Source organism: Acomys russatus, chromosome 24 (genome assembly GCF_903995435.1).
Source record: "Acomys russatus chromosome 24, mAcoRus1.1, whole genome shotgun sequence".
NCBI lineage: Eukaryota > Metazoa > Chordata > Mammalia > Rodentia > Muridae > Acomys > Acomys russatus.
The window spans coordinates 59,608,693-59,622,615 of record NC_067160.1 but is presented as its reverse complement, the minus strand read 5'-3'; the positions used below and the strand labels follow the sequence as shown (position 1 = coordinate 59,622,615).

At 52.1% G+C, this 13,923-nt stretch overlaps 1 protein-coding gene across 1 annotated transcript in view; it reads left to right on the top strand.

Annotated features, from left to right (window-relative positions):
• Positions 1–10,234: 10,234 nt before the first annotated feature.
• Positions 10,235–13,923, top strand: part of Sardh (sarcosine dehydrogenase) — a 61,448-nt gene continuing 57,759 nt past the window's right edge. Inside the window, exons 1-2 of the mRNA XM_051166218.1 lie at positions 10,235–10,436; positions 12,638–12,992. Of these exons, the coding sequence (XP_051022175.1) occupies positions 12,659–12,992 (334 nt within the window). The 5' untranslated portion in view covers positions 10,235–10,436; positions 12,638–12,658. The remainder of the gene's footprint in view (positions 10,437–12,637; positions 12,993–13,923) is intronic.

Here is a 13,923-nt window from a genome sequence, read left to right as displayed (position 1 = left end):
TGGTGTGTTTTCTTGATCAGTGATTGATGAGGAAAAGCCCAGTTCACTGTGGGTGGTGCCGCCCTTAGCACTCATACCATGAGGGTCCAGTCTGAGCAAGCCATTAAAGCAGCATTCCTCCATGGTCTCTGTATCAGTTCCTGCCTTGAGTCCCTGGTCTATTTGCCTTCCTGCCCTGACTTCCCTCAGTGACGGACTGTGCTGTAGAACTGTAAGCCGGAATAAACCATTTCCTCTCTAGGTTGCTTCTGTCATTGTGTTTTATCGCAACAGAAACCCTAAGGAAGACACTCCCGTTCAGGCATCCCCCATAGAAAGGCTTTGTGGGTTTCACCTTCCAAACCTCACTGGGTACAGCAGTCGTCTCTGCCCGTTCATCTCATGTGTCCACGAAGGGCACTGCACCCAGCCACATCCACTGGGCTATGAAGAAGACTGGCCAGAGGTGCACACCTATAATGGGCTGGAGAGATGGCTCAGCGGTTGGGAACACTGACTGTTCTTCCAGAGGACCTGGGTTCAATTCCCAGCACCCACATGGCAGCTCACAACTGTCTGTAACTCCAAAATCTGACACCCACAGATATACAACAGATTAGTGTTGGGACCGTCTGGAAATGCTGCTCCTTGAGCTGAGCTGCAAGCAGCAGTGGCAGGAGCTGACCAGGAATGAACCATGCAGAACAGACCGGGCCTGAGGGACCCCTCTACATGTTGCGAAGGCCCTGGCCCTGGCCCAGGCCTTCCAGAGTCCACCCTGTGAATCAATTGATGCTTCCCCCTCCCTAGGCCAGCTGTGGGTACCTGGCCTCTGAGTCTTGTTGAAGGAGGTGTGCTGGAAGAGAGGAAGGTCTCAGTGGCCAGCAGGAAGCATGCCCATCAACTCTCCAGGTCCTAGTGGGCACTTGCCGCGTTCTAGACCCTAGGATGTGCTGGATGTCAGTAGGAAAACAGGAAAATGCCCTGTTATGGCTCTTTCTCCTTCCGCTTTCTTAGGATGGGGTTCAATTTTTCATAGGAATAAAAATTCCTCCTTGATTTTAGGAGTGTCCTTTAAGACCAAGACTTTGTGTATAGTTGCCTCTCAGTGTATACAGAATCAGAATAATTGTACCATGGATAGATACATTTTGATCAATTAGGCCTCAGTAAAGCTAAAGGATATAGAGTTGTAAGGTGGAGTAACGTTGTGTATACAGCACACACTCCTTGACAATACACCTTTTCCCTCTTGACAATGTCCTTGTGGGGCTGGAGAGATGGTTCAGTGCCTGAGAGTAGTACTTCCTGCTCTTCCAGAGGACCTGAGTTCTGATGTGAGCAAAGGCCTGTAACTCAAACTCCAGGGCACCTGATGCTCTTTTCTGGCCTCCATGAGCACTGCACTCATGCATATATACACACAGACACATAATTGAAACTTAAAAAACAGCCACCAGGTGGCAGTGGCTCACCTCTTTAATCCCAGCCTGTACAAAGTACGTAAGTTCTAGGACAACCAAGGCTACACCGAGAAACCCTGTCTTCAAACAAAACAAAGTAAAAAACAAAGTCCAGGAAATTAACCTTGTGCTGGATCATAAAGGGAATTCTATATGTTTGAATCATATAAGCTGGCTCCCCTTCCTGCTATTGAAAGTCACATGATCTCCATATATTTGGAAACCAAAAAAACCACACTTTTAAGTAATAGTCCGGAAAGAAATTGTAAGTGGAATTATAAAGCATTTTAAATTCACCTATAATGGGCTGGAGAGATGGCTCAGCGGTTGGGAACACTGACTGTTCTTCCAGAGGACCTGGGTTCAATTCCCAGCACCCACATGGCAGCTCACAACTGTCTGTAACTCCAAAATCTGACACCCACAGACATACAATACACACAAAATAAAAATAAATTATTAAATTCACCTATAAATTTTGAGTTCATGTCATTAAAAAAAAAAAAAAAACCCTCCTATCGAGACTCAATAAGACTGCCGCACCAGTCTGCACAGGAGCTTGGTGACTTTGATGACTTATGCCACACGGCTTACGCTTCGGGGTAAGCTTTCCTTTCTAACTCAGTCATTCTTCCAAGGTGGAACCAGCCTTTTGTTCCTTAAATACATGTTTTGATCTTGGGCCAGCCAGATGACTCAGTGGGTAAAGGCATTCTCCATGAAGCCTGAAGACATGAGTTCAAACCCCGGGAGAACCAACTCCTGAGTGTTATCCTCTGGCTTCCACGAGTTCCATGGCATGCATGCGCACACACCCACATAAGTAAATAAATTTAAGCATAGGACCATTCTCTGAGTGAAACAACTGCCACTTTCAAGAATTCAGCTGTGCCCTCTTGTAAAAAGTCATCTTAGCTGGCCTTGCAGATGAGCTTGCAGCCCTTCATCGAGGGGCAGGGCCCCTCATCTGAGTGTCTAGCTACTCCATACATCCTGTTGTATGCACTGCTGTCCTAATCATGGCTGGTCTTGGGGAGGAGCTGGAGTATATAGGCCAGAAAGACTAGGGGAGGAGGGGGCCCATGTATGCAGCTATAGGAAAGCCCTCATCTTTGCTTGGTAAAGACTTTCCAGTACAACTTCTTTTGGGGGGGAGGAGCACCCCCACTCTGGTAAGTAATTCCTCTGTAAGGAAGCCCAATAAACTCTGGTTCCCCAGGGTGAACATTTGTCCCTTTGCACCTGGGTTTGTCACTGAGCCTTTAGGGGAAGACATTTATGTCTCTCCAGGGAAAGAATCTGAACAAGAAATGTATTCATTGTGAGGCTGCACTGGTGGAGGTGGCTGGCTTCTGGGCAGGGACGTGGCAGCCAGGCAGGTCACCCGGCCTCTCTTCAAGATAAGATCTTGCAGGGTCTGCTCAGCTGGCTAATCTCAGCCTCCTGCCCTCATTCAGAAGTCGATGTGTTTATTTTCCTTCCTGATTTCATTGCCCATCTTCTCACATGCTTTCCTGAAGGTGCCACACATGAGCTGGGCCCCAGCTCCCTATAAAGGCCAGTCTGGCTACTTGGGATTATGGTTTGTTTGAGAAAGGCCACAGACAACCCAAGCAGTCGAGAACAGCATTGATTCTGCTCAAGGTCGCACCTTCGGGCCAGGTCTAGGCTCCCCAGTGCAGGGATTTGTCTCTTGCAATTGTTTGGTTCCAGTGAGACCTCTTGTAGTGTTAAAGTCACTGTCACTTCTACAGGACCCAGGCTCACTCAAGAGACAAACCCCTGGGTGTGTTTGCGGGGTGGGGTTGGGTTTCTATATTGGGTTAATTGAAGTGGAGGACCTGCGTACAATGTGGACAGGATCACCCCAGGATGCAACATGGCTATCCATTCTCCTGCTGCTGCCACGCTGCCTACCATGGTGGCCTGTACCCTCAACCTTTCGGCCAAAATACACTCTTCCTTAAGTTGCCCTTCTCAGTTACTCTGTCACAGCACTGACAAAAGCAGCTAATCTACCAAACAGAGCATGCCCCCTCTTGAGGGGTTCTTTCTGGAAGTTTCACCCACCACCTTCCATAGTCTACAACATGGTCATCTGGCCTCAGGGGAGGCTGGTCCTTTGTTCTGGGTCTTGTTGCCACAGACGATGAAAGAGTGGATGAAGTGGAGGACGCGAGCAACAGACCATGCCACAAGGACCCATGAGCTAATGGGGTCTGCACGGACAGCAGGGGGTGTGTGCGATGTGTGGGAAAGACTGTAAGCTTTGTCACAGGTGAAAGCAGTCTTGACGGCCTTTACCCTTGGACACCCCATGGATACCCTGAGATACACTGGGTGGAGCCGTCCTGGGCCTGGAATTCAGGAAGCCGACCTAGGGACTCCACCTGGACTATTGTTTTTCTAATCGACCCTCAATGGGAGAAGGAGACCGCCCTTCGCACGTGACACAGGCAGGTGAAGAGGAGCAAGCAGCAGCAGGTTCAGACCGGCCTAAACTCACGTAGATCAATGAACAGGCCGGACCAGCACGCAGGCCAGAGACACCTAGGGACCTGTCCCGAACAGATACTGGAAGGTTCACTCTTTTTTTCCCTTTAACCTTTTCCCCCTCTTGTGTAAGCTAGTTGAGTTGTATAATAAAGTTTAATTGTTAAGACACAGAGCCTACAGCAGCAGTCTCATGGAGTCACGTCTTGAGGGAGAGAAGCTGGACTCTGTAAGGACAGGTGGTTGGAGGGCTGACTCTCCAAGGGCCGACCTCTTCTAGTTAGAAGGCTGTGCTGTGTGGGTACCCTTGGTTCCCCTTGCCATAGTCTGTGTCTTAGTCTGACTAGGTTTCAGTTCAATCAGGGAGGAGAGTCTTCTTATTTTTATTTTTTAAAGTTGGTGTTCTTGTGGGGAGGACAGGTTTTAACTTGAGTAGACCCAGCCAGTGTCTTTTTGAGCCTCATGGCCTTGTTTCCAAGCTCTGGTTTCTTATGCCAGCATGCCTGAGTGTACACATCCACTTTTGTTCACCCTTTTTATGAGTTTACTGTATTCACTAGAAAAGCCAAAATTCAGTGTGATCTTGGGGTTGAGACAGATGACAAAGACAGGTGGGCCAGGAGGATGACAGGCCTCCAGTTCTAGTCAGTCATCCTATGTGGGGAGATGTTAGCCCCAAGTGTGGAAGACCTCAGCCAAGTACCACACTTAAATATGGGCACATTGGACGTGACTTGGTGCCACAGAGACACAGAAAGCAGATGCAATGGGGAAAAGACTCACCAGGCAGGTGTCGACAGGAGGTGGTACTGTATAACCAGGTAACCACTATAGATGATGCCCCAAGACGTACAGAAGGAACTGCTCAGGCCAGTCCACAGAGCTGTGTCCTCAGCACCCACAGTCAGCGATGGCCTGACCTTCCCACTGTCACTTGAACTTGGCTGTAGTGGGAGAAGGCACACCGTGGAAATAGCTTCAGACCAGAGTGTGAAACAGGCAGCAGCCCTTACCTCCCGCTGGATTCAGAAGTTGATTTCTAAGAGTGCAATGAGTGGTGATGGAGTTAATAAGCCAGGCCTGAAGTACACGCCACACCATGATCTGGAAGGTAGACACTGTAGCAGACAGAATTAGGTGTGCTGGACAGGTTTCCAGTGGTCCAGAGGATGCTTGAGTCTTTTCTTTCTCTGACTGACTGGCGGAGCTGAGTGAGATGAGCAAGGAGGTGCTCCTCATAACAGGGTCCCTCTCCTCCCCCGCCCCCCCCCGTGGGCCCTTTCTCTGTCTTGCTTGGTGGATAGGACTTCCTTGACATAGTGGCTGCCTGTAGGTCAGCCCTGCCTACCTACCCATGGCCCCGCTCCCCGGTCTGTGTCAGCTCTCTCGGGTGTAGAACTCACAAGTACCCACCAGGGTGCAGTATTTCCTGCCAAGTGTCCTCTTCAGGAGGGGTTGGCCCCTGGGGAGACCAAAGCCCCAACCTTTGGCGCTTCCGGTCCTTCTCTAGGAACCTGGAGGCGTTTGAACCTAGTAGGGAAGGGCTTGTGCTCTGCCCTCCATGTGTGGTTCAGTTTCTTAGCTGCCCCCTCCACCTCCCGTGCACCGCCATGGCCGGTGCATTTTTGTTTTCTGAGACAGGGTCTCACCAAGTAGGTGAGGGCTAACTGGTTATCAAGAGCCTGTCATAGTACTAGGATCACAAGCATTCACATAGTGCCTGGTCCTTTTCTTCTTCTTCTTCTTCTTCTTCTTCTTCTTCTTCTTCTTCTTCTTCTTCTTCTTCTTCTTCTTCTTCTTCTTCTTCTCCTCCTCCTCCTCCTCCTCCTCCTCCTCCTCCTCCTCCTCCTCCTCCTCCTTCTCTTCCTCCTCCTTCTCCTCCTCCTCCTCCTCCTCCTTCTTCTCTTAACAGATTTTTGGGGATCAAACTTCAGGGTTTGTGCTTGAATTACAAGCATGTGCCAGTGTGTCTGGCTTTAAAAAAAAAACCATAGATTTTGGAGCTCACACTCAAGGGCTTGTACAGGGGCACTTTGCTGATCCAGCCACCCCTCAGCCCCTTTGCTTTACATTCTTGGAAAAATTAAATATTGACGACATGAATGAAGCCTGTGACACTTATCAGTGTCGTGGAAACTTATCAGTGGCCCAGGGTGATCTGGCACCCCAAGCTGTGCTCTGCTTTTCTCACCTGTTTTCTCATCTCTACAGTGACCGAGGCGTTTCTCATCACGCTGAGAGGTCATATACACAACTGCGTGCTGACTGGCCCCTGTCACCCCTCCACACCAGCACTGGCCAGAATGACTGGGCCGAGCATCCAGGCTCCTGCTCACTCTTTTCCCCAAGTCCCAAAAGCCAGAGGGATAAACGGCTATCTCAGTGCCCAGTATCACATCAAAGCACATGCTGCCTCCAGGCTCCCTCGCTATCACAAGTGCTTGTTAAACATTTCAAAGCTAGCATCCTAGGCCTCCTTACCTCCCTCTACCCTAAACTTCCTCCAGTTCCTGGCCTTCCATCCCCCCCCCCACTCATTCTCCTTATAACTCTGCTATTTCTCCCTCCTTCCCTCCCTCCCTTTTCCCTCTTCCTCCCTCCCTCTTCCGCCCACTTTCTCTGTTCCTGCTTCTCCCATGCAATTTATTTCTCTCTTTGCTCTGACTCTTCCAGTTACCTTTGGCTCTTCTCTCTCTCTCTCTCTCTCTCTCTCTCTCTCTCTCTCTCTCTCTCCAGTAAAAACCATGGAGTGGCCATGTCGTCCGGTCATACCTCGCTCTGTGTGGCTCAGAGGAAAGGCCTGCTAACTGGGCTGCTGCTCGGCCTGCCTGTTACTAGTGTCCTCTTTGCAGGGCCACACATGGAACACGATGGAAGACTCCAGCATCTTCCTGCTAGGGCACTTTTACTCAGGTAGTGGTGGCCTGCAAGGCTGTCAGCAGGTGGGAGCCCAGCTGGGTTAGGAGGAAGTCTCAGGGTCTAGAGGGCAGGGAGGCCAGTCTGCCACGAACCTTGATTGAGTTTGTGGGGTGGGGAAACATCGCGGGCTGGAGATAAGGCCCCCACCTCAAAGAATTGGATCAACCATGACCCCTGCTTGTACTGAGGTCTCCTTTGTAGTATGCTAACATTGGGCCCAAAGGAAACCCCAACTCCCCAAACTCCAAAAGGCAGCCAAATGTCCAGAAAATGAGCTCCACCTGGACTATAGAGGATGTATAGTGGTTAGATAAAAGCCAGAATTCCTCAGGAACTTGTGAAACTGCTCCCCACTTACCGAAAGGAGCCATTTCTCTTATCTCTGGCAAAAGGGACATATGGATCTCCCATTAAGGTGTGTGTGTGTATGCGCGCGCGCACGTGCATGTGTGCTCCTCACGTACACTAGGAGAGTCAAAATACTCAGAGAAATTTCTAAGAATGCTGTAAAACTGAGAGTAGAGTGTAGGGCTGGGTAAGGTTGAATGAGAATGTGGGAGTGGGGTGGGACAGAGTAAGGGTGGACCGCAACTTGGCCTGGGTGGCAGGAGAGCAGCCTACATACATGCAGGTGTCAACAGGTCCCTGTCCTCGGGCCCCTCAGTGCTCAGGGACACAGCCTGCCACCTCTCCTTGACCTGAGCCAGGTGACATGCTGGGTCAACAACAACTCCTACAGTGCTGACCAGCCACGGGGCTCAGCCTCCAGCCACCACCCCTGTCCAAAGTCCAGGTGACTTAGCAAATGCCAATGTCAGAGTGTGTGCCTGGCCCAGCCGCTGCCCTCAGGGCTCCGTTACCCAGGTGTCCATCTCTCACACCACAGAGGCTGGGACTCAGAAGAAGACTTAGGCCATGTTCCTACTTCCTTCTCACCAATTGGCCTGTCAGTCTGTCTGGTGAGCACAGGCTGACCTCATCTGGACGGACCAGACAGCTCTCTCCCTTACCTCAGGATTCCCACCTTAATCCTGAAGAGGCCTCAAGATGTCGGGGCCAGGTACCAACCAGCCCTCGACAGTGGCAACAGTGGCCAGTTGGAGTCTCTGCCATCTCTCTGAAATGTCCCACTGTTCAGCTAGCTGCAAAGCAGCTCCCTAGGCTGCCATGCCGGGGCCTCTCCTATCCCTCTTTGATTTCTATTTCTTAGCCGGGCCTGGGTCTTAGGTATCTCTGGGTCCCCAGCAGCTACTTTGTATGCATTAGGCGCTCAGCTCAGTAGATGTACATGAAAGACAAGGGGGCAGCAAGGCCGATAAATGGACAGCTCCATGTAATACAGTAAGAATACAAGTGTCTAGAGCCGGGCGTGGTGGCGCACGCCTGTAATCCCAGCACTCGGGAGGCAGAGGCAGGCGGATAGCTGTGAGTTCGAGGCCAGACTGGTCTACAAAGCGAGTCCAGAACAGCCAAGGCTACATAGAGAAACCCTGTCTCGAAAAAAAAACAAAAAACAAAAAAACAAAACAAAACAAAAAAAAGAATACAAGTGTTTAGCTGTTAATTCCAGCACTTTGCCCCTTCCTGAACTGTGTGCTGTTATGTGGTCAGTTGGGCTGCACACAGAATTTGTCCTTCTGCTCCAGCTGGTACCAGCACCTTTGACAGCTGGAGATTTTGAAACATTGTTTCTTCCTGGATTCACTCCAGTTGTCTATTTCTGCCTCGAATGGGTACAATGTCCTGGGTATAGCAGGCTGCAGGCAGCGGCTTGACTCCCTCTGTGGCATGTGCAGGCTGGGATCACCTATTCACAGTAGTCAGAGGGAGGTAGGAATCTGAAACAAAGAAGGATAAAGAGCTCTAGAGGGCAGGATGCTGGCTTCCTCGGATAGAAGTGAGCAAGCTGGGATTGGAAACACAGACTTGTGCCAAGATGACCTCACCAGGGGGCCTCAGTTCAAGGAGAGATGGTCTACCCATGCAGCCATCTGTAGATTGAGCTGTTTTGGGGCACGGGGAACCAGGGTAGGTAAGCATGGGAAGGCAGGATACCCCCCGGGGGTCACCACAGCAGTATGAAGAGACTCTTGGTTTAGCGATGAGGAAGGAAACATGAAAGGGGGAAATGACCCGCGGGGGGTGGGGGGCACTGGGGTTTCACAGCTCTTCTCTGCTGGCCAGTCAGGAGAACTGCCCACTTGGCCACTGTCCCAGCTGGGCTGTCCAGGAAGCTGGGGTGGTGGGAGGTACATCCCTGTCCCAGTTGTAAGCCAGGGCATCAGGCCAGTAGCAAGGGAGTGGGTGGTGTGTTCAGCGAGATCCAGATGCAGCTTGGGAAAAAAGGGAGGGGCAGTGTCCTGGCAGCCCCTTCACGGGCAGGCTTGGAATTGGCTGCTGGCTAGCTGGGACCTCCCTCTGCTTCTGGTTGAAGGAAGCGTGGAGTAGGTGGGAAGACTGTGAGTATTTGTGAGGGTGCAGGACGGGGCTCTCTTATGGGAGGGCTCTGCAGAGTGCCCTCCCTTGGGCTCCCTACTGCTCTGTTTCTGAGACCTCAGGGCTGTGACTGAGCTCTCATTCCTTGTGGCCTGTGCCCTGGCCTTTGGGAAGCTGAGGGAGGGAGCTGCAAGGGGCCAGAGGGCAGGTTAATGAAGCAGCTGTTCTGAAGGAGGAGAAACAGCCTGGGGGCCTGGCTGCCCCATCCCCCCCACCCCACCCCTGCTGGGACTGGCTAGGCTGGCAAGGAAGGGGCACGTGGCAGCTCCCCAGGCCAGCAGCATTGGCACTGGGTACAGTTTGGAGAGGAAGGAGGCTCCTCTGTCAGGTGTGCGGTGCCTGGTGTTGTGTCCGAAGGTAGAAACACTGCCTGGCCTTGCAGAGCCTCGATTGTGTCCATAGCACGCTGACTTTCTCTTGCTAAGACCCACTCGGGAGCTTCGGGAAGACTAAGGGCAGTTGAAGATTAAGGTATGTATAGCTTCCTGCTGCTCAGGGGGATGTGTTCCCTCTCATCCATGGAAGACTGGCAGCTGTCACTGTAGAGATAGGGGTGACCTGAGAGACTGAAAGGCCAAGGGCATGGACTCCTTGACCCTATGCTTGGAGTGGGTGCCGAGGTGGGGGGCTGTCCGGTGAGGGCTCAGTAGCATTCACAAGTGAATGGGTCTCAAGTGGGTCTCAAGTCCCCAGGCTGGGAGGGACTAGGGGAACCTTTGGCTTTCAGATTTCAGTGCAGCCATACAAAGGCCTGTGACTTTGGACACCGTATGAAGCCTTCCCTTGCCTCGGTCTCTTCCCCTGGAATAGACAGGAGTCGTGAGCCTCAGATCATTCTGTGGAAGTGAGCGAGTGCATAGCCTGTCATCCACATCTGATGATGGCAGTGACATCTTCAGTTAACTGGCTACTTGGTAATCGTCACTAATACTGAGGAAGCCGCTCCACTCACCTCAGTACTCTGGGTCACAGCCAAAGCCTTTGCTTTTACAGCTGATCCCAGGAGAGAACAGGAGAAACCCCTTGGAGGCATCCTTCCTTCTTCCCGTGCTGGGCTGGGAGACATCCTGGGTACCAACACTCTTGGTAAACTCCTTTTTTGTTTTGAGACAGAGTTTCTCTGTGTAGCCCTGGCTGTCCTGGACTAACTTTGCAGACCAGAGTGACCTTGAATTCACAGCACCTCTGCCTCTGCCTCCCGAGTGCTAGGTGTGTGCTGCCTCCACCTGGCTTATTTATTTATTTATTTATTTATTTATTTATTTATTTATTTTTAAGATTTATTATGTATACAGTGTTTTGTCTGCATGTATTCCTGTAAGCCAGAAGAGGGCACCAGATCTCATTATAGATGGTTGTAAGCCACCATGTGGTTACTGGGAATTGAACTTGGGACCTTTGGAAGAACAGCCAGTGCTCTTAACCTCTGAGCTATCTCTCCAGCACCCCCCCTCCCAGGTAAACTCTTATTATTACATTTTGATGGATAGGAGATGAGGGGTTCCTGATGGAAGGGCTTTTGATGAGCTCTTAAGGGCAGCTGGAAGGACTGGAGAGGACAGAGACAACTGAGACCACTTAAGCCAGTACCTGTGTCCCATCTGAAATCCAGATGCCTGGGGTGGGGGTGGGGAGTCTAGGCCCCACAGCCTCCATTGGTTTTTACTGGGAGCCACTGAAGGAGAAATAACTTATGAGGCTGAGTGGCGATCATCCTAGGGGATTGTCCTAGGGTCCTGTCTGGGTCTACTGCTAGTACTAGTTTGGGGCTTTTACCTCATTGCTTCCTCCACATGGCTACCCAACTCTGACCACATATTCCTGTCAATGTAGTCATGGCTCCTTTGGGGCTGTAGTCTCTCCTCACAACCGTTGTCCAACAGCTCTAGGGACTTTACCTAGCTCGGACCAGGACAGGGCCTCGACGTGCTCAGGAAGCGGCCCTGGATGCTCTCCCCCTCTGTATCATGCTCCTGTGAGGACTCTCAGTGCCTCTGAGGGAATCTTTCTTGTGCCTAGCCCTCTGTCCTCAGGTGCTCTTCCCATCTGGATAGCCCCCCACCCCCGCTTCCTTAGATCTCTTTGGGATATCTGCCTGCTGTGTCAACCCCACTTCTCTGACACCCAGTTCCTACCCAGTGTGTCTCCTCTGAGGCCAACTAGAGCCCTTGATGGGGCTCTTGATACAACAATGCTGAATGAGCGAGTGAGTGGGTGAGTGAGTGAATGGATTAGTGGATGAATGGTGAAAGGGGAAGTGAGTGAGTGATTGAATGGGTGAGTAGTGAATGGGTGAGTGAGTGGGTAAATGGATGGGTGAGTGAGTGATTGGGTGAGTAGTGAGTGGGTGAGTGAGTGGGTGGGTGAGTGTGTGAGTAGGTAAGTGAATGGGTGAGTGAGTGGGTGGGTGAGTGAGTGGGTGGGTGAGTGTGTGGGTGGGTGTGTGGGTGAGTGGGTGGGTGGGTGGGTGGGTGGGTGTGTGGGTGAGTGGGTGGGTAAGTGGGTGAGTGGGTGGGTGAGTGTATGGGTGGGTGAGTGAGTGGTTGGGTGGGTGTGTGGGTGAGTGGGTGGGTGAGTGGGTGAGTGGGTGGGTAAGTGGGTGAGTGAGTGGGTGGGTGAGTGAGTATGTGAGTGGGTGGGTGGGTAAGTGAGTGGGTGGGCGAGTGGGTGGGTGGGTGATTGGGCGGGTGAGTGAGTGGGTGGGTGAGGGGTGGGTGAGGGGTGGGTGAGTGAGTGGGTGGGTGAGTGAGTGTGTGGGTGAGTGGGCGGGTGAGTGAGTGGGTGGGTGAGTAAGTGCGTGGGTGAGTGAGTGTGTGGGTGAGTGTGTGAGTAGGTAAGTGAATGGGTGGGTGAGTGTGTGGGTGAGTGAGTGGGTGGGTGAGTGTGTGGGTGAGTGAGTGAATGGGTGAGTGTGTGAGTAGGTAAGTGGGTGAGTGAGTGGGTATGTGAGTGGGTGGGTGTGTGGGTGAGTGAGTGGGTGAGTGGGTGGGTAAGTGGGTGAGTGGGTGGGTGAGTGAGTGGGTGGGTGAGTGAGTGAGTGGGTGGGTGAGTGAGTGGGTGGGTGAGTGAGTAGGCGGGTGAGTGAGTGGGTGGGTGAGTGGGTGAGTGGGTGGGTGTGTGGGTGGGTGAATAGGTGAGTGGAAGAATGGATAAGAGTGAATACATATCACAGAGAAGCCACAGAGAGAAGGCCAAGGAGCCTCAGGTACATGGGCATGCACTTAACCCAATCCTTACAGCATCTACACTGCACCCCTCCAGCCTGACTCTCTTGTTGGCTCCCCAAGGTACAGAAGCTGTAAGTGTCCATGGCTTCGCTAAGCCGAGCCCTACGTGTAGCTGCCACCTGTCCTCAAGGGAGATCTGCTTGGAACCTGAGGCTACAGCCCCTAGGCAGGGAGGCCAGGCCAACCACGGAGAAGAATGTTCCGTACCAGCGGACCCTGAAGGAGGAGGCACAAGGTGCCTCGGTGGTGCCCCAAGGACCGAGCCAACCCCTGCCTAGCACAGCCAATGTTGTGGTCATTGGCGGGGGCAGCTTGGGCTGCCAGACTCTGTACCACTTGGCAAAGCTGGGTGTAGGCCAAGCAGTGCTGCTGGAGAGAGAGCGCGTGACCTCTGGGACCACCTGGCACACGGCAGGTGGGAGCCTGGGTGCAGGCGGGTAGGTGGGGCACAGCTGGGGTCAGTCGGGGTGGAAGGCCAGTCAGACTTTCTTCTCTGAAGAACTGAGCTAGGGAGAGTGATAGGCACTGCCTATGGGCCTCTGGGTAGGGGTGAAGCTGGGTCTAGGCAGCTGTCTGTACTAAAAGCAGATGCCCTTTTCCCAGAGAAAGCCACTAGGTAGAGGCACACCTGCCAGCTGCCGGAGAATGGATGGACCTGTGTGGTAGGGGCGGCACCTGCACCTCTGTGGCTCTCTCCTGATTGGCCCTGTGCACACCAACTAAGCACCTACATTTTGCATGTCCCCGACCCTTTTCTCTGGTGAACAGCTGCCAGTTTGATGTGGGGTAAACGGTTGCACCTCAGCGGCTGTCAAGAGGCCAGCATGAGGCTGCCGAGCTTGGAGCCTAGAGAACTGCCGCTTAATCGTGCCGGTTTCCACCTGTAGGTCGTGACCCATTTAGGGGTTGCATATCAGTCATCTTGCCTATCATTATGACTCAACAATCGCAGAATGAAATGACGGAGTTACGAATAGCAATGAAGTGATTTTGTACTTGGGGGTCACCACAACATGAGGAGCTGTATTAAAGGGCCTCTCCATTAGGGAGGTTGAGAACCCCCGCTTTAAACCCTTGCTCTGTCTCCCAAGGCCAGGCCCCTCCACATCACACCAGCCTCATTCCTGAACTCTCCCACTCAGCCTCTGCTGTTGAGAGCAACAGTCTTGGGAAAAGTGGGATTTCTGGGTCCAGTCAATTCACTCTGTGGTTTGGAGCTCAACTACTTGATGCCTATGAGTTTTACCTATGAAATAACATCTCAAAGCCAGGTGTGGTGGCCTAGGCCTATCCTGTCAGTGTTTGGGAACCAGAGATAGAAAAGACAAAGTATGCAAGTTAATTCT